The following is a 22,448-nucleotide window of genomic DNA, read 5'->3' on the forward strand; positions in this document are numbered from 1 at the left end:
AGAACTTGTGTTAAGTGATTGTCATGTAGGGTTGTGAAGAACTTGAGGATAAATGAGTTCTTCCTGAAAGATACTGCAATGCTTCAATTTCAGGACTTGCAGGATGTGTATTTTTACTCTGCCAGTGATAGAAATATGTTTAAAATGTGGAAAATAATACCTTATTCTAAAAGCTCTTCCTATAATAAAGTTGTCCTATAATGGCAGTCAGAAAAAATTCAGACAATCCCAGAAAACTGGAAAATCTGACAACCCTATTGTCACATATTCTCAATATGGAAAGACTTGGAAAGTAAGGGTCTCAGAACAAATCAAAATGTGAAAGACACTGCACAACGATCTTTTATATGTAGGGATATGACTTCATGTGCAAGATTTCCTAAACATGATTCAATGCTGGGACAGATATATCAATGTTAAACATGATTATGTAGAGAAGTAAAGGAAGAACATAGATAACACTGGAGTGAAGATCCTTCTTATCGTCACGTGATCTTTACAAATGTTCCGTCCCGAGTCGTTCTTTACGCCTCGAGATTGTCCGTTTGATGGTCCGTTGAAAGTCACACCTCCACACTCGATAATTAGTTATATACAGTTTATTTACAAATATTTACAAAGATGTACACTATGCAATAACATTACGTACGCTAAGGTACCGAAACTGTGATGCCGCTCGTCGACTTAGCTGGCCGGGGAACACGAGTCACCTTTCCGGAGATGGCTTGACCTCGTGGCCGTCCGTCTCTACGACAACTTTTCTCTAGAGGACTTCCCAAGAGGAGAACACTCTCTCTTCCGCCTCAAAGGTCTGCCTGGTGTTAGAGACCGCCACGTATCAGGTCCCTCGCCCTTTCTCCTCGTTTTTTTTGCCACCCTTCCAATTTAAGGGATTCTGCTACTCCTTCCTGCGACCAATCAGTGCCTCCCCTTTCTTAGAGCCTTCCAAGACGTCCGCCTTATTTCCCGCCGACGTAGCTTACATTTGCGTCCGCGCTTTATTTACATTTATTTTCCTAAGCTGGCCGGCACGTGGCCAACACATTGACCCTTAAGTGGAGACGCTACACCTTTGATCCTTCCGGCCGTTTATGGCCCCGACCCCAGGTGGGAGCAATTACCTCAGTCGGGCGGTTTCTTTGACTCAGGCCGCCAAAGGCGACCTTTACAACTGGTATGACTTTCAAATGTTTATGTATTTTAGTTTCTCATTTTTGTAACTAATGTATTGTAACTTTAAAACTTTAATCACCTTTGTTTAGTATGGACTAGTTTCCAAAGCAGTTGATATAGAAATTCAAACAAAACACACCTTTATTTTATATCTTTACAGAATAGATAAGTTACTTGATGCTGAAAAACTACACCATATTTCTTTCTAATCTTAAATAAGACATTTGAATATAATGAAGTAACAAACATATATGAACATTCTAAACATTGTTCAATTGATATGTTTGTGTGCCAATATATAAAATTTTGGAATTTTGTTTGGGTATACACCTATCCCTCTTTTTATGCAGTCTGTTCTAACATGATCTTGAAATAACACAGTTGACAAAAGAAAACAAATACTCTTTTTACATGATCAATTTTTTTACTTGGAAAGAACAGTTTATTTGAAAATTTTTTAATTTAACTTTTTGTTAAAATTGTGTTACTGTTAAAAACTGTTTTTTTTTACTAAAGGATTGGTTTTAAAATCACATGCTTCTAAATCAAGAGTTTATTTATCTTTAAGTACTGTTTTGTATATCAGAGAATACTGTGTTGATTTTGTTTCCTATGCTACCTTGTGTTTGCTATATTTACATATAAATACTGTTAAAGATGAACTTTTATTATATCATCATTTATGTTTCTTTTATACATTGATTAGTTTTTCATTCCATTGAAGTTGTTCATCCTATCAAACAATTTTTGTACAAGATTTGTGTACTGTATGGTTTAGGTGGTATTCTTTGGAACATATCCATGCACAAAAAAGATGGATAGGTGTATATTATATGCTATTGCTTATTATCCACATATTACATGAAAAGAGTAGTAGTAATCATTTATTGATGTCAGTGATCTGCCAAGGGAAATTTTTTTTTCTTTTGGTGAACTTTCCTATAGTCTTCTAACTATAGGAAAGTTCACCAAAGACTGCTTATAATACTTCAGTCTTATAGCCTGATGACATGTGGCATTGGTTGGCTTGGAGTTTTATAATGTATTGGGTTATAGTGGTGATATTTGTTTATATATGCCTTGTTGGGGGTTTGCGATGGCTGGTTGAGTACCATAGGTGTTTACAGGATGTGGGAGCTGTATGCATCCCCAGCCGGTACTTTAATAATTGTCATTGGTTATAACGTAATGTTATACAGTAGAGCATCGATTATCCGACCCCCGATTAACCGTCACATTAACTGACCACGTTCTAGTCGGCAAATTCAAATGTCCGCTAGTGATGTGGCGCTACAATATTTGGCTATGTCTTGGCTACTTTAATATTATTTTTGTTAAATTTTTGCATGTTTTAGCTGGCAACATTGGCTTGACCATGAAAGTGAGGCCAGTATTTAAACCATGCTTAATTTTTTATTTTCTCTTTATTTTGTGGAAAATAAATAAATCATTTTTAACGATACAATAGCGACGATTATTATTTTAAAAAAATTTTGTTAGGGTTAACATCGATGAAAATTCAACGTGAAGTAGGTTAATAGCGATATACAAATTACATGGGATATACTAATAATGTATTTTTTCATACTTTTCGGTTATCCATTTTTTCAGTTTTCTGACCAACCCCAGTCCCCAATTGAGTCGGATCATTGATGCTCTAATGTATATACTGGAAGACTAGATCGAATTGAAGTCTGGATAGCATAATTGGCAATGCCTCTTCATGGTAAGCAGGGGTTGCACGTTCGAGTCCCGCTCCGGGCCAATTCTTTTCTTCCAGTAGTTCTAAATTATTTAATTAAAAATTATAATTATTAAATTTATTAAGAGATGGTACCTAATGCCCCCCTCTAGTACAAAGTTGTTTCATAATTTATTAGTATTATAGCCATCTTCTAGCCCGATGACATGTGGCATTGGTTGGCTTGTAGTTTTATAATGTATTTGGTTATAGTGATGTTTAAGTTTTAATAATTCTGCAACTCTGAAAACTTTTTTCTAATTAATAATTTTAACCAATTAAAAATTTTAATTTGCAAAATTTAAGAAGATAACTGATTAGAAAGAATGGTAAATATACAGGCAATTTTTCTCTCAATTTTTTTTTTGAGAGACATGCTGTATATCTTATAATAGATGCCTCTCTTGTTTAATTCTCAAACTGGCTGACCAACCCAGCACTTATTAACCTAGGGTTATGTTCTACAAAAAATAAAGAAACCAAGTAAAGAACAGATAACAATAAACAAATATAGCAAAGAATAATTAACAACCCCTTTTGTTAATTCTGTTCAACTGACTTGGATACGATGCACTTGAAAACGAAAAACAAAACTGGAAACTTTTTAGTTATAGTTTCACCAGAGACTGGCATCTATTTGAGTCTTCATTGTTAGGCTGTATTTATGCAAATGCAAGAAGAGGGAAAAACACTTGAAAATGAACTTTTTGAACTGGAATTGGCAGTCACAACACCATTTATGCAGAAGTGAGAAATGAATTTCTTGTGCAAACACGCAAGAAGTGCACACAAATGTTTAGACTTTGTGTGTGCATTAGTTCTAAATTATGCTACATCATCAAAATTACAAATCATGATTACTTTATTCGTAATTAGTTTTAGTTAATAATGAAAATAAGTTATTCTTTAAACGAAATAAAATGTTCTCAAACTAAATTATAACATCAAATGAAACAAAACCCATAAACATAAAATAACATTTGGACTCAACTCCTTACAAATAATATCATGGCCAATTAATTTTATTTGTCACTGTTTAGTCACTTTTCCTTGCTGGGAGTTACTATTCTCACTTATTTTGAAGTCATTTTCTATTTCAAGGTTTGCTATTGTGTAATTTGCTGTGCAATACTAAACTGACAAATTAATATGAAAATTTTTAATTAAAAGAACATTTTAATTTAAGTATGTACCATCATACACACTTATAAACCCGATATAATACATTTTGATTAATGGAAATAAAATTGAAGCCATTACTGACAAAATGAATTATTATTAGTATGGGGTGCTAATTAAGACTTTTTGGGATCCAAAAAATAGAAAATTTATTTGACAAAAATTGAAAACTTATTTAAGAAATACATCAATTTTTCAAGAAGATAAACTTAGTTTTTGATTAACTTGTCACATCTTTAAATGATGATGAACATATTTTTGATGATTTAAAATATATTTCAGCATTATTTTTTATTTTATAATAAATCTATGAAGAAATAAAGAAAAATAAAAGGAAATAATGTTTATTTAATGATGATAAAACTTCTATTTATATATTTAATCAAGACAATTTTGTTTCTAAATGCAGTTTAATTCAAAAATTTTTTTGTGTTGAATGAGTATTTCATTTTAATTCAAGCTGACTTGAAATTTCACCATTTTAGTGTTTGAAAGAGTTTATTAAAAAAATGAATTTGTTTTTAGTTCTTTTTAAAGCTTTGTTTCAGTTTTTTGTAAAAATCAAAAAACATGGTTCCATAACTGAGAGCCATTCCTCCTTACTGTAGTGCATAATTATAGGCAGTGATGTAAACAACTGAGTGAATTCATTAGAAATAAACTAAACAAAGTTTTAACTTCACTCTTAAAACACAAGATCTCATTTTGGAAAATCTTTCCAAGTAATGTTGCTAGGCTTAACTGTGACATTACTTTTTGTTTTTATTGTTGTGTTGTGGTTATATTTTTTTCTATTGCAAATTTTCCCTGAATCTTGTTCATGCAATCAGACATATTCTAAATCTCTATTACTAGTAATACCATTAGGCTTTGAATCAGTTTTATTCTGAGAAGCATTTATATTTCCTATATTAATCCAAGCTCTCACTTGGATTAATATAGCTCTAATTGGGCTATTATTATGCTATAATTAATTATGGGAAGAGTTTGGATTAATATCAGGCTTTTGGGATGTTAATATATGTATTCACCAAGAAATTATCATTTGTGGAAATTATAAATGTTAAAACCTGAGTATACTTTTAAGTATACTCAGGTTTTAACATTTTAAACATTTTATAAGTTTGTTTACAACCTATATTGGTTGACACCGATTAAAAAATAAAATTAAAATATTTTGTTAAAATTTGAAGTTTGTGGATTGTACATTAATTTTTTTTTATTTTCAGAATATTTTATTTTTATTAAAATATAAACAAGATTTGTAAATTAAGTGCTAATCTTATTTATCTCAGTTGATATATTTAACCTCTTGCATTATGATGAATAAAAATACTAAGGTGACTTGAATAAAAATGACTGTGGTGATTTCAAACACTTCTTATTGGAAATAATTGTTTAAAAAATGTTGATAATGCAGAAAATATGGAATTTTGTTTCCTCCATACGTGAAATAGTTATTTACAAGTAATTATTACAAATATGGCTTATCTATTGTAGACAAATAATTTGTTCTTAATTCAGTATCTTATAAACAGTAATATATCAAATATGATTATTAAATTATCATTTTTCTAACCATTAATATTAGTTTATATAAATGCATGTATAAAACAAATGCAAATTTTTCATTATATGTAAAATTAACTTCTTCAAGTAAATTAATTTTCCTGGAAGTAAAAAATACATTCTTGAGATGAGTAAAACATTCTATTTAGATTTAATTAAAATATGTGATTTAAACTTTTTAAATAAATTGGATTAAATCTGAATTACTATTCTATATTTAATAAAACTTCAATTTAAAAAAAAAAATTAGTTTGCCAGAGGAAGTTAGTTTTAAACTTAGCAGTAGTAACTGCAGGCTGTTTTTCTTGGATATAACATTACAAATTTGTGTTTCTGTTAATGTTTAATATAAAAATATGGAAAAGATGAAAAATGAATAATTTTGCACATATATATGAAAATACAATTGAAAAAGTTTTTCACTTCATTACATACATTATTTGTATGTCTAAATATATTTGCATATACTGTATATGTAACTAAATGTATTTAGAAGCAATCATTGGGAAAAGATTTGAATGCATCAATCTAGATATGGGGAACATGGAATTATGTAATTAAAAATTAATGACATACAATATTTTCATATAATTTAATACAGTGGAACCTTGCTTAACAAGCATAATTCATTCCAGAGTCTTACTTGTAATGCAAAACACTTGTTAAGCAAAACAATTTTTCCCATAGAAATTAATGTAAAGTACAATAATGCGTTCCATGCCAAAAAAATGTTCAAATGATTTATGTATAACAGTTACTCAAAAATAATTGTACAATATGCATTGTTAAGGAGCATGAATCATCATCATCTTTTCTTCTAGTGCAGAATGAGAATTTGATCCTGGAATGAGAATTTGATTTGCAGAAACAAAAAAATGTCTCAGCTAATATGTTTGATAAACACTCCAAACGATATGCCAAATTCTTGGGTTATGTAAAGACTGTAATTAAATATTAGAAATCAATTAATTTGACTAGAGGAAGGCAGTTATGTTTCCATCTTGTATTAAATTTAATAATTATAAATAGTTAATTTTTAATTCAGACATTTCTAAAATTTAATTTGGAATTGGTCATTAAATTTAATGACACAAAAATTTGGCATATCGTTTGGCGTGTTTATTATGTAATGGACTATGGTTGCTGATGTTTATAAGTACAGTAGAGCAGTGTTTCTCAAACTTTTTGGACCGCAACCCCCCTTCTGCACTTAAAAATTTCAAAGGACCCCCGAAGAATGAGTATGTATTGAAAAACATCCCGGAGGGAGGGGGTTAGGCTCGTATTTAAATATTTATACTTTGCTTCTGTGAATTTAATATTGTAATCACAAAACCTTTGTGTCTTCTTTTAACGTCCTTTTCACACTCGGGAAATAACTGTCTTTACGGCGGAGTCGACCTTCTTTTGTAGGCTACTCTTCTGCCTCAATATGTAAAACACGGTTTTGTAAATTAAATTTAATGATTGTGCCAAAAGCCTTGGGGATATTTTTAACCACGTTTTACATATTGAGGCGGAAGAATAGCCTACAAAAGAAGGTCGACTCCACTGTAAAGACAGTTATTTTCCGAGTGTGAAAAAGACGTTAAAAGAAGACACAAAGGTTTTGTGATTGCTTCTGTGAATTTAATATTGCAAAGTATGAATTTTGTCCTGGCATGTTTTAATTATATTTTTTGTAAATTAAATATTTATATTCTTTTTATTATTTATATGTGCAATTTATTTAAGTAAAAATTATTTTATATAGTTTTTATTTCTATTATTTCTAAACGTGAATCAATAGTAAATTTATAAAATATTTGAAAAAATTAATCTAGAATGAATTTTTTACGACCCCCCACTTTGAGAATCACTGCAGTAGAGCATCGATTATCCGATCCCCGATTAACCGACTTATCGGTTAACCGATAAGTCGGTTAAGTCGGTTAATTGTTCTAGTCGACAAATTCAAATGTCCACTAGTAATGCGGCGCTACAATTTTGGTTGTTTTGGCTACTTTAATATTATTTTTGTTAAATTTTTGCATGTTTTAGCTGGCAGCACTGGCTTGACCATGAAAGGAAGGCTAGTATTTAAACCAGGCCTAATACACTATACTAATAATGTATTTTTTCATACTTTTCGGTTATCCGACCAACCCCAGTCTCCAATTAAGTCGGATAATCGATGCTCTACTGTAATATGTGCGAACGCAAGTTTGAAAAAATGTGTGATCACAAGCGACACTAAGATGTTAGCAGATTGACTGCTAAACACAGACTGATGGAGCATGCCGCATGCGCACAATTTGGGATTTCCTCTCTCCTCATCACTCGTTATGCGAAACATTGCTTGTTAAGCAAGGCAAATTTTTACAATTTGTTTTGCTTGTAATGCGAAATACTCGTTGTGTGAGGTGCTCGTTAAGCGAGGTTCCACTGTACAAATGTTTTAAATATTGTGAAATTAATTTTTATAAATACTAATAAACAGCTTTTAAATTTTTATCCTGAAATTAATATACATTAAGCGTTATGAAATAATGAGTAATTGTTTATTGTCTACAGTAGATTAACAGATGCTGCAACTTCAATTATGTGTTTATTATTACATTTTTTTACACATTATAACAATATTGTATTTAAACAGTAAAGGTTATAGAAAAGATACTATTGTTATAATGAAGTGGAAAGTTCATAAGTCAGATGATTAAATTTTAATTCGAAATAACGTTATCATTTATATTTTGATTATTCATATGTGAAAAGTAACAACATAATGCTTTTTGCTTGTAAATATAGAAGGAATTCTACATATAATCTAGAGACTTAAAAAAAATATAAGAAATCGAAAAAATATGTTTTAATATGTACAACATTAGTTTGTTAATTCTAGTATTGTATTAGTTTTAAAAAAGTTTTTTTATATACCAAAAAACTTAGTATTAAATGTCATTCTGTGCTATCTAATGTTGTATATATATTTGTTTGCTTTGTAATATTTTAAGAAACTGATGTCACCCAATTCTGTTTTTACACAGTAATACATTCTTGAAAAATCATGTAAAAAAAGTGTAAAAAAGTTTATATGGAAAAATGGAAAATCTGTTCCAGACCAAACTAGTAAAATTAATATCATAAACCAATTAATGTAATAGGATGTGTTTAAATCTATATATTTCTGTTCTGTATGATGTATCCTGAAGATTGCTGCTTAGATAGCCAAAAACATTACTGTAGATCAGTGGTTCTCAATCTTTTTGAAGTCAGGGAACACTAAACGTAGACATTTTTTTACTGCGGAACACTTACAATACATAAAGTTTAAAGCACTTTTTGAAATCAAGTTCACTCAGTCTAGTAGATGACAACATTGGCATTTGCTGATTACATTCCCATACAAAACTTATTTTACATTGTATCGATATTTCTTTTGCAACAATTTTTAATTGTATATTTGATTTTTCGCATAACACTTGAAGTGGCTTCACGGAGCATCTGTGTTCTGCGGACCACAGATTGAGCACCACAGCTGTAGATGATTAAATAATCTTGTTAGTAACAAAATATTTCAATAAACAATTTCTGGTTAAACAAAATATTTTAATTTTGGTTAAGTTAAAATTGTCCATTCTCTGATTATTATTTATTAGCAACATTTAATAAATTTATATTACTCAAACAATTTTTATTTGACGTTTTTCAATTAAATGTAAGATGGCATACAAAACCTATTCTGTATTGAAGAATTAGAAGTTACAGTTATATATACAAATTGTCAAACTTGAAGTTTTTCTGATTACTACAGTTACAGGATAAAGTTGGAATGAAAGACTATCGCTACATTTAAGTTGTAAAAAATAGTAAGTCACAAATAAATCATTAGAAAAAAACAATCAAATTTTAAAATTCACTTGAGCATGTTAAATGCAAATTCCTAGAATGTTTTTCAAAAAACCAGTTTTGTAGAAAAGGAAAAAAGTCAATTAACAGGACTTATTATACTGGAATATTATGGATGCAGATACAAAGTCTTACTGATCAGAAATAATATTTTTTATTTAGTTAACCTGTACACATACACTTTAAGCTTGTGTTTCAGACTCGTTTGTCCCTCCTCAGCAGGCATCTAAATAGCACTTTCTACAAATTAACAATAAAAAAGGTTTTTTGTTACAATTATGAATAAAAATTAAAAGTATACACATTATTTCCCCGACATTAAAATAATAAAATTCTTAGTTTCTGTAATTCCAAACTTCTTTAACGATACAATTATTCCTTTTATCCACTTCCAATTAAATCGAATACTATACCTATTTTTTTTAAACATTACAATTACAATTAATCACTATCAAAATAACATCCAATAACTTTTACTTTAACTACTTACATTCCGGAATATTCTTTTCTACTTTAAGCTATATTTACTATTCATTTTCCAAACAATCCTTTTATGCTTTTACTTCCCTCCCCCTTCTATTATGCTTCTCCATGATTGGTGGATTTCCCTTCCAGTGTTGTTGTTTATTCTTTCTGTTTGTCTTATTATATTTATATGTTCATACAATTGACGTTTAAAATTATTTTCTTCTTTCTTATTTTAACAGTGTTTAAATCTATTTCACAACCTTCATTATTGCAATGTTCAGCCACTGCTGAATTTGCATAATTTCCTTTTATTGCTCTTATATGCTCATTTAATCTAATTTTCAATTTTCTCTTTGTTTCACCTATGTATGTTTTCTTTGGGTTACAATTGCAATTAAATGAATATACAACACCTTTTTCCTCCGTTATATCATAATTTTATTCTTTTCTATAACACAAATATTTTTTAGTTGTTTATTTTTTCAGGTATTAAGTTAATTCTACTTTTTACAACTTTTTTAATTCTTTCAAATAATTTTGGTACATACCGTAATTTGACAAATTTTTTCTCTTTTATCTATTAGTTTTGATTGGTTGTTATGACATAATCTTTCTTTCCATTTATTTAGTAAACATTTTGGGTAGTCATTTAAAATAAACATTTTAATTATTTCTTCCTCCTCTTGTTTTTGCATTTCTATTTCACTTGTTCTTTGTCTTATTTTATTCATATACATTTTAAATATATTATTAATATATATTAAAAAAAAATAGGTATAGTATTCGATTTAATTGGAAGTGGATAAAAGGAATATTTGTATCGTTAAAGAAGTTTGGAAACACAGAAACCGTAAGAATTTTATTATTTTAATGTCGGGGAAATAATGTGTATACTTTTAATTTTTATTCATAATTGTAACAAAAAACCTTTTTTTATTGTTAATTTGTAGAAAGTGCTATTTAGATGCCTGCTGAGGAGGGACAAACGAGTCCGAAACACAAGCTTAAAGTGTGTGTGTACAGGTTAACTAAATAAAAAATATTATTTCTGATCAGTAAGACTTTGTATCTGCATCCATAATATTCCAGTATAATAAGTCCTGTTAATTGATATAAGTACTAGTATACAAAGATAAATTTCAGCTATTATAAAGGACACAAAGGCATAATAATTAAAGGAAAAAAGTCAGTTTGAATTAAAATCAAATGAAGATTTTTAAACAGCAAATTTATTGAAACATATTAGAATCAAAACAAATCATGTAAAAACAGAATTCAGTTTTTTCCTGGATCATGTGAAAATCAAAATATTTAAAAATAGTATAAAAACAATTGGTTGTATTTGCCTTTTGATATCACTATCACTGTGATGTTTGCATGTATCAGTAATTAGTCTAGAAGTTTGTATTTTGTCTTGTCGTTCATTTATTTACATTTTTTCTTACATATGTTACAGTAAAAACCAGTTTTTAGTTAAAATGCATTTTTACTGGATGTCATTGTTATAACTAGAATTTACTGCTAGTCAAAAATGAATGAGTTAAAACGGGTTTTAACAAAATGGCTTACTTGTTAGTAAAACTGTTTCGACCAAGGTCATTCAGTTAACACGTTCCTATAGTGTATGATGAATTTCGTATCGCTTTAACCCTCTTCCCCCGACATCTTGTTTACGTTTATTTTGTGATCCCTCCTAAGGCAATATAGGTCAGCCAGGCGATATTATTTTAAAAGTTCACCAAAAATCAAATTGTCATTATATCTATATGAAAGAAATCACTTACATTTATTAATATCTTTAGTTTTAAATATGATATTTTTCAATACATTTTATTAGAAAAATTTATAAGAAAAAAAATAATATATATCAGAACTGACACATAAACTTGATAATTTGTAACATTTTGTGAAAATTAACATTGTCTAGTTACATAGTTGTTTGCTGGCACTGAGCCAGAAAGACGCAGAATATTGTTTTGTACAATTCGATATAACACGTATGCATGCATGTTTATTTGTTGTGAAATTATCGCACATTATATCAAACATTTGTTAGCAATATAAAATTTTGATTTCAATCAACTAATATAATGAATTATTATACTTTATTCACTTCATATCGAATGAGATTATATCTGTTGTTAATAAATTTTACAAAAACCGATATTTACCAAAGTAACGATGAATCGGTACCCTCGAAGTTTTGCTTAAAAAGCCAGGGTACCGATCGATCGGTGCCTTCAGGGACAAAGGGTTAATTAATGTTAATAACACAGATGTGTGACCAATATTTTCAATAAATATCGTATTAAATAATACAAATGTTTTAATCCCAATCATCACTTTATTTATTTCTCCCAAACATATTTATGTAGCTAAAATTAGTTTTAACTAATCTTAAAGGTTAAAACTAGTTTTATCTAAAATCAAAACATGTACAGCAGTAAATTCTAGTTTTAACTAGACAAAACGGGTTTTAACAATGACATCTAGTAAAAACTAGTTATGCGTTTTAACTAAAAACGGGTTTTTACTGTAACATATATATGTGTGTGTTTCTCAAACTTTTTGGACTGCGACCCCCTCTTTTGCACTTAAAAATTTCAAAGGACCCCGAAGAATAAGTATGTGTCAAAAAACATCCCGGAGGGAGAGGGTTAGGCTCGTATTTAAATATTTATATTATTTTTATTATTTATATGTGCAATTTATTTAAGTAAAAATTATTTTATATATTTTTTATTTCTATTATTTCTAAACATGAATCCATAGTAAATTTATAAAATATTTGAAAAAATTGATCTGGCATCAATTTTTCAGTGACCCCCCCCCCAAATATTTTTCACGACCCCCACTTTGAGAATCAATAATAAATACCTAACATTTCTTACTTTTATTGGTTATATATAAACCAATAAAAGTAAGAAATGTTAGGTATTTATTATTGGAGAAAAACTAATTTTTAAGAATTGCTTGTTTACCAAAATCTTGCCTCAGTTTTTCTATTAGATTTTACTTAATGATTCTTCAGTCTCTCTCAAATTCTTCTGTAAACACTACATATTATTTTGTTGTTAGATATTTGTGACAAAGTTAAAATAAAACAGAGAGATATTACTTGTTTCTCCTTTCAATTTTTTGGTCTTATTCAGCTTCATTGTGATAGCTTGCTTAATTTTCTGTATTGACTTTTATATCTGATGAGTTTTTTGTACAGTGTTTGCCTACAGTCAGTACATATAATAATCAACAATCTTTTAATTCAACAAATCAATAAAATTGAAGAATAATGAACATTTTTGATTACATTTAGTGGTCAGGTGTGGCTGAAAATGTTTATTCTTCAATTTTATTGTTTTGCTGGATTTTAAACATCTGAATTTTTTCAATTCATTAATCATGTAGAAATAAAACAAATAACATAATTACAAAATTTCCTGTTTTAAAAATTATCAAACTGAAAACACTGTAATTTTGTAAAATTTTGCCTTAGATTAAAATAAAATAAAAATTACAGGTCAAGTTTAACAACTCTTGCTTTATCTAGCCATTTTCCAAAGTTTCAGTAGAAATTTATAAAAAAAAAATTCTTAATTAATGATGTGAATTATCATCAATTAACAATTTTTTTATAAATTAAATGATAAGGCTGGATTAATAGTTATGATAAAACTTAAGTATTGTGTGACTTGTAATTAATTAGTCAAGTTCTCATTTTAGTTAATATACTCTATCAGTTTATTAGCTTAATTTGGACCTTGTTTCTTTATATATATTCATAAATTCTATAAGAATAATTATAGTGTACCTTAGGAAGGTCACTTAGAGGATATCTTATATATACAACAGTTTTTTTAATAACATTCTTAACATATAAAATTATTAGTTTTGACCACATTGTAACTACTAAGTTTTAGGGATATAGAAGAGAAATTAAGAAGTGATTTAACTCTCTTCTTATAATTTTTTTCTGTAAAATGTCCATATTATTGATATGATTTATTTGATTCCAACTTAAAATTTTGTTAAAACCATTAATTCTATATGAAATATTCAATTTGGAAGAAAAAATAAGTCTTCATCTTGTCCTTTTTTCACAACCTTTAATTCTGTTTTGTTTGAATAGAAAAATTGATAATTTTTAGCCCATTTATCAAACTTAATCTTGTAAATTTGATTACAGATAGATGTCATTAGTTATAGAACAATTTAGATTATTATCTTGATTTTATTTTAATTATTTATGATTCATTGATAAAAAATGTCAGGCAAATGCATTGCTAATGCTGTTCAAATACTGAATTACTCTTCTGATTTTTAAAAAAACATTAGTTAAAAAATTAACTATTTATCATCATCATAGATTATCATAAATAATTATAATTATGATGATGAACATGAAATATATTTAACACAATTATTATATTTATATCAAGAAAACCAAAATTAAGTTGAACAAAGTTTCAAAAGCTAAACTTTGTTTTTTTGTTACTTTATGATGACATAACAATTGCATTGTTGAAACTAAATTATTAACTTTTATTTACTTTAATTAAATTAGTATTACACTTCAAGATGATTGACAATAATAATTTTTTAAATGTTATTTTATATCAGATGCATTATGTTTGTATCCACAGATATTTGAAAATCAGTGGCTACAGATATTTAATTGACTACAAAATGTGTAATTGACTACAAAAAAATGCATAAAAATACCCAAATTTAATAATGATGAATCTGAAAGCTTTTTTCTTTTGTAACAATCCAATGAGTATGTAACCATTTTCATTTTTTAAAAAGATAAAAGTTCAATAAAATGTGATTTGTAATACTTTAAGTAAAACAATGTTAAGAAATTTTTCAAAAAATTAGAAATATCACAAGAATTTTCTCCTTGAATGGATTACCATCATTTTTATTTGATACTATATTAATTTTTGTAAAATTTTTGTAATGGTGTTTTTTTTTTAATTTTTTTTTTCCAGAAAAATTACCATCTAAGAATAAAATTGCAAATTAAAAACTTGTTATATATATATATATAACATGTCATTTATGAGGAGTAATAGTAGATAGGAACATAATCTATTCAGTTTTGATTAAAATGTTTTTGTATGAGAAGTAAAATATTTGACAAATATATATTTAGGTTAATGTCTTTTTTTTATTTTTGCAGTTTTTCTGATTTGTTTTTTATGTTATCAATAATAATAAAATTAATAAGTAAATGTGATAGTAAAATTTATTTATGAACTATCACATTTTAAAGTTTCAAGAGGTTTTCCACTAGACAAGTTCAGAAAATTGTCTGTTAAAATACGATAGATGAAATAGTTATAGATACCTGTTTGTAATTTTGATTCAGTGCATTTTTTAATAAATTAAGAATTTTTTTCTTCAATAAGCAAAAAGCATTAATGAGCTACTTTCACACATTTAGTAAGTGAACTTCGGGAGATAAACTCAGGTTTTGTCAGTTTATCTTCTTGTAAGTCAGACTTAAGTTTTTAATGTAACTGCTAAACACCTTGCTGTTGGTCCATTGCAGATTTTGAATTATTATCCTTTTTTTAACAGCATGCTATAAATGCCGGCATTTTCCAATAATTATTGTTTGGTATCACCAATTAACTGAATATTTTATATTCAAGCCATCTGGTTTCTGGTAAGTTAATCATTATTTTACTTTTATTGTATGTATTTTGGTTAAACATACAGTAACACAATTTGTCATGCAGTATTGTATGACAAACTATTATTTTACATATATCGTGATTATTTTGTTTGACTTAAAATTATACGAAAGTTCTCGTAATAAAATCCGAACATAATCTAAATAATTTTCAGTTAAAATATGCATATTAAAGACAACAGGATTGTAATCTCTTCATTCTTATGTCATCTTAATTAGTTTACACAAACATAATATATTCACTGCAAACTAAATAAACAATCTGTGACTAACTTTTTTGTTTTAATAAATTATTTTCTGTCAAAGTTTATTCTTATTGGATATAATATAAATCTTCATCTGATACATCACAAAATTTTTTTGATGAAATGGAGTTTCCTTAGGTGTTTTTTTTTTTTTATACAGCATCTGAAGTGTTTTGATTTATGCCAAGAATCAAAATTTATGCAAGATTGATTTTTTTTAAAATTCTAGATAAATTTCTTGTTAAGCACTCTATATATAGTTTTAATGAGAGATTCAGGTTGTGTAACATAATCAGATCTTTTGAATATGAATTGAAAATTTTGAAATTGGAAACTATATGTTGTTTCTTTTATGGGTCTCTCTTGAGTTTAAAACATTACTAATTTTAACCAGTTTAAAATTCTGTGCTTTTTAATTGATTATTAAATGAGCAGTTCTTCATTTAGTGTATTTAAATTCCTTTTTGTGTAAATTTGATTTCCTGTAGAAGTATTTTGTACATTGAAAGAAAAGAATTATTTATTTAATCTTGTTCAGCTGATAAATAAATTTTATTATAAAAATAGGTCTTCTATGTGAGCATAAGACATTAATACAACCAGGACAAGTTTTTAAATCAATAAAAATAAGTCTTTATAAATTGAAAAATAAGGTTTGTTATTATTAAATGAAAATTTTCATGTAATAAAAATACATAGGATTCTTGAATTTATTATTTAAATTAGATTAGAGAAAATCTGAATTAAAGTTTATAATAGTTTTACTTTTAAAAATGTAAAGTTCAAAAGTATTAAAATTACAAATTAAAGGATCTGAAAAAGAATTATGAAAGTTCTCATTTCATTGGATTGTTAACCTTAAGTGGTACAATATGTTTAATTTGTAAAATATTTCTGTTTTCAATCTGAATTTGCTTTAAATTTTGATAAAGAATTTTTGAATAGATTCATTGTATCTTTTATAGAATATCAGAAAAAACAAACAGCACATAAGCTATATTATTAAGATATTATTATTGAAAAGATTTTAAATCAATCATTGAACAGATAAATCAAATACTTATGACATAATTATTGGGGAAACACCATCAAAATATGCAATTCAAAAGTTAGATGATGCAAAATAACTTTTTTCATCCTTACTGTTCTAGATGATAAACCTAGAAAATCCACACTATTTACCTGAGCTAGAGAAGATAAATAACTAAAACATATTTTATATATACAGTAGATTTTATTTAAATTGAAGGTGATGTTTAATTATAAAAGATTCATTAATATTTTATAATTTCTGTTGTACTCATTATTAGTTGTTGACCTTAGAACAAAAAAATTTAGGCTACCAAAATGTTACCTGTATCTATTGGACAGAAATCAATTATTTGTGCTTGAGTAAAAATCTGGAATCATATGCAAAAAATCAAATACTGAAAAACTTGCACAATCTTTTCCATTTTTTTAAACACTTATATAGGATTCACATCTTAAATCTTTTAAATTATACATATTTTCTTAGTCTTTGTGTATGAAGAACTATAATGAATCTACATCATTCTATAATGTTTTTTTAATTACATTTTAGTGTTTGTATTTTTTTTTCTCTTTGGCTACTGATTCTTAGTCCTTATAATCCATTTAGTTTTTTCTGATCAATTAAGATTTATCATTTGTTTGGAAGACGAGCATTACAACTCAAGTCAACATGTATTTTTTTCATAAAACATAAAAATACAACTACTATGAAATTGTTTTATGAAAGAATAAATGATGATTTTTGAGTTGATACTATTCTGCATTTCTTTGTAAAATTTTAATGTTTATTTGTTGTTATACATTTTTACAATAGCTTGAAGAAACTTTGTTATACAAAACAATTATAATGTATGTCTTTGTAGAAAACATACAAAATAAATTCTTATATTATTTGTATATGGTGAACATCCTACTAACTTGGACTAATAGGTTGAGATTGTCCGTGTTTTCTCAGAGAATATGAATGCACAGTACTGTAATTTAATACAATTAGCTCTGTCCAGCAGTTTTAATGAGCTGAGATTATATTTCTGAATTTATATTTACAGAAAATAAGCTGAAAAAATTCAGTATACATCAATGCACAGTCTTTAACTTACTGACTACAGTAATATAATGCACAGTATTGCAAAGATCACTGCATACTGAAAACACTTCTTAATTATAATTTTTCTCTTTTGAAGAAATTTTAATTTAATGCAATTTTTTTTCAAAGTAGTATCAGGAGGTTACTGTAAATAGAAAAACTTAAATGCATCTGTAATTAATGTTCTGTCCACTTAAGTTTTTTGATATTTTTGGTCATTTGTAGAATTATTAATTGTACTGTTGGAATCATTAATCTGGTTGTACAGTTTTTTTTTAATTTTCTGATGATTTTGTAATAACTATGAAGAAAGTTTGACAGTTACATAACATCAAATTTAAATTTCTAACTGTATTGTTTAATAAATCAAATCAATATTCTGACTAATTGTTGTGTATCTAATTACATTATTTTTTCTTATTAGAGAAGTGTATAATATGTATTTCATTTGCATTGTTTTTAATTGTTCTTGATTTGATAATTTTAGTTACATTTTTGGGATTTCCTGTTTTGAAATTAGTTTACTAGTTAGTTTGTTTTCTATGTGAACATAGCTAACAACAAAAACTTTTTATCAGATTCTTATAACTTTAATTGTTAATTATATAATATTCATATTATCATTTAACATTACTAATATAAAATAATAATTAATAATTAGAAAATTTAACCTGTTTGCAACTTAAATAATTTTTAATTTAAGTCTTCCTCCTGAAACATATATACTATTTGTTAGATTTGGTGCATTTAAAATTTGTATCAGAGTTATACTAGGATATTATTTATGGTAAATTAGGTTATAGTAATTTTGTCCATGGATAGTACATGAAGGTTAATTGTTATACACTCTAAATTTCATCTATTGTGTACCATCTGCAGTTCATGCTAAAAGTATTTTTTGAACTTGTTCTTGGAATAAGCATCTCAAATGTGTGGACCCTTTGTTTCAAGACCAGCAGACAACAAATAGATAAGCAGCAGTTTCAAGAGTCAATAATTTCTGGTTTACTAATCAGAATCAAAATATTTAATCTCAAGGACAATGAATGATGATGATCTCTGCAGGATAAAGAACAAAACTTCTTTACTTGCATGTGTATCTCTACCACAAAATCATGATTCATGCTGAACTATTTTTGTTTTCGTATAGCAGACTAGCCTGGCAGAACTGATTATCCAAGCTAAATCAAGCACTGATTGTGTGAAATGAAAGCTGGTTATGTTTTTAATAAAATATGTCTCATGACCACCAACAAGCCAAAGACAAATGCAAACAATCTAATCTATAACTATAATAATTTTGAAAATCGTATAACAGGAAGCACATATTTTACATCTGATTTCTCATCTTCTTCACTAATGTCTATTTTTTCATCAGTAGATTTTCTATTGATAGAAAAATTTGTTTCTTTGTCCATTTTCTCGATTCTTTCTCGTTCCAAGTCATCTGCCCACGACTTGGAATGAGAAAGAATCAAGAAAATGGACAAAGAAACAAATTTTTCTATCAATAGAAAATCTACTGATGAAAAAATAGACATTAGTGAAGAAGATGAGAAATCAGATGTAAAATATGTGCTTCCTATTATACGATTTTCAACAATTTTCAAAATTATTATAGTTATAGATTGGATTGTTTGAATTTGTCTTTGGCTTGTTGGTGGTCATGGGACATATTTTATTAAAAACATAACTGATTATCCAAAGTCGTTACCTTTTCAGTGTTTATTTGTTGTTTTTAAATGAATTTGTGAAGATTTTGTTGTTTTAATCATATGGTTTGTACAGTACTCACTCCACCACAAATTGTTGGCCTTGAAAAAGTTCTTTTAAAAGTGTTATACTTCACTCACTGTCAGACAATGAGCAAAATGCCACACACTTCATTGCCAGAATCTGACTGACTCCAAATGAATTTATTAGAGAGGATGAATCATTACTTTCTTGTGAACATCCAGTTCTCAAAGTTGTATCTCTTTTTTAATGATAAGATGGAGAAAAGGTTTCCACACTTTGAAAGTAATTTCACTTATGTGAAAAATTATTCAATGACATTTTAATTGTAGTATTATTCCAAGTCACACATCCTTTTGACTAAGTCAATTCCATTGGGTTTAGTTCAGCATGGTATGGCAGAAGCTGAAGTACTTCATGGCCAGCAGCAGCAGCTGTGTCACCTGTTTGATAGTGAATGTAGTGTACAGTACCTGTGCTATTCTTTGTACCAAAAGCATCAGTTTAGGCTTCAGTTTTTCTGGTGCCAATATTTTGTCCTTTGTTTTGATTTAGCATAAATTTGCATTTATTACAGACTTAACTTATCATTCAGAAACTTTATAGGCAAATGATAAAAAAAAAATTTTGTTACAGAATATGCATTTTGAGTATTACACTCCTCATCGGTTTATATTTACAAATGTATGATAGATTTCAATAAGAACTGAAGAGGGATGTAACACCTAAAATGCATATTCTGTAATAAATAACTTCTTTTACCATTTGCCTGTAAAGTTATGATAGAAAAATAAGCTATAGAAACAACATTTATCCTTCTCTGTGAGCCATTTTCTGATATCTTTCTTCCATGCATTTATAGGGATTTTAAAACTATCTTCTTCCTAAATTACTGGAGCTAATCAAAAAATTCAATAACCTTTAGATGCCAGTAACATAAATTTAATGAAAACATCAAATGTTTTTGGCCTTATTCAAGGCCTACTTCAGATTTCTAACAAAACAAATTTCAAAATGGAATGCTTGGAACAAAGATATTTGAAAACTATTTTGTTTTTTTTTTTTTTTTTAAATTTCGAACAACACAATGTATACAAAAATTCATACGGTAGATAAAATAAAAATCATAAATATCTACTCTATGAATTTTTGTTTACATTGTGTGTTCGAAATTAAAAAAAAAAATAGTTTTCAAATATCTTTGTTCCAAGCATTCCATTTTGGAATTTGTTTTGTTAGAAATCTGAAGCAGCCTTTGGATAAGGCTGAAAACATTCGACGTTTTCATTAAATTTATGTTACTGGTGTAGGGATTTTTTTTCTTTCCCCCTGTGACCTTAGATAATGCTTCCTACCACAGTATATTATAATCAACTTGATGGTGGGAATTTTTGCAACTTGGAAACTATTTTTTTAAATAGATGCCATTCATGTTCTGATGACCACTTGTATTTTTCGACTGGAACAGGAGAGCACCCTCTACAAAGCCTTCCTTGCTTTCACAGTGAGTACAAATCAGGCAATTGTCTTTCCATATGCCTCTTTCAGGCCAATTTCAAAAATTCATCCTTACCAGATTCCATAGTTCATCTCGACACTGTGTGGCCAGCATTTACTAAGTTTCACAAGTGAAAATATATTTATTCCTTCTGAATGATACTGTTGAATTTGTCTTACAAGGAGACCTTACGGTCTCGGAAATGCAGTTCGGGATGAGACTTCGCAGGTTTGTAGTATATCTCAAGGATGTCCACCTAAAAAAATTTTAAAGCGCACTAGCCAGAAGATTCCGAAAAAAAGGGCTCTAAAGTTTTAAGCGCAGCTCATATATTGATCGATTTTACGTTCTCGCAGTACGGCGAAATGGCTGAGTCTGTAGCGAACCTTCTTGCCACGCGGGTGAGCTAGGGTTCGCGCCTATCTTTGGCAAATTTTTGTTTTTTTGTTTTAAAAATTATAACAACTTTTAAATAAAGTTAATGACCTAAAAGTATTATTAATTAAATCATAAATAATTTTATTTTATTTATGAAATGACTGTTACAGCTAATTAAAATGTGAATTAAAGATATTTTATTTTTAAAAAGCTGAATAATTTCAAATGCATTTTTAATGGAGGTAAATCAAACCTTTAATTACTATTGTCATTAAAAAGTTATTACAAATTTTAAGATATTATAACCTGTGGAGAGGTTAAAAATATTCGTTGAAAGATAGGCAGATAGTCAGGAATTTTCAAGACTAACGGAACTAATCGAACAATGGTCTTATCTGCTACAGAACAATATATACAGGTTTACCCACCCTTATTCCTCTAGAAACTCGATCTAACATGCCAGTTCATTCTTGACTTTCGCAGGATTGGAGCGTTCTATACCGTGAAATAATATCAAAATTTTTAAAATATTGTGAATTTAAAATGTCTGTTAATGGAGAAATCGCAAAAGTATCAGAAGATGCAAATGAAATCAGTCAAGATTCATTATACAGTGAAAAGTCAAAGTTGAGGTTAAAAGATGCGGTCGTTTATTACGAAAGCTTGCTTGCTGAAAATAATTTGACTACATCAGAATCTTCAACTTCAATTTCTCGTGAAGCAATGTTGATGGGTGAAGAAATTTACGAACGTACTATGGA

The 22,448-nt window shown here is 27.9% G+C and overlaps 1 protein-coding gene across 2 annotated transcripts in view; it reads left to right on the forward strand.

Moving 5' to 3' along the window:
• LOC136972631 (DAZ-associated protein 2-like) overlaps positions 1–22,448 on the forward strand; it is a 78,143-nt gene that overhangs the window by 50,553 nt on the left and 5,142 nt on the right. The window contains exon 5 of one of the 2 annotated variants that reach the window (XM_067267228.1): positions 15,599–15,677. The exons of the other annotated variant lie outside the window; for it this stretch is intronic. Within the exon in view, the coding sequence (XP_067123329.1) occupies positions 15,599–15,628 (30 nt within the window). The 3' untranslated portion in view covers positions 15,629–15,677. Of the gene's footprint in view, positions 1–15,598; positions 15,678–22,448 lie in introns of those variants that run through there. 2 annotated transcript variants of the gene reach the window in all.

This window comes from Centruroides vittatus, unplaced genomic scaffold (assembly GCF_030686945.1).
Source record: "Centruroides vittatus isolate TY-2023 unplaced genomic scaffold, ASM3068694v2 contig_299, whole genome shotgun sequence".
NCBI lineage: Eukaryota > Metazoa > Arthropoda > Arachnida > Scorpiones > Buthidae > Centruroides > Centruroides vittatus.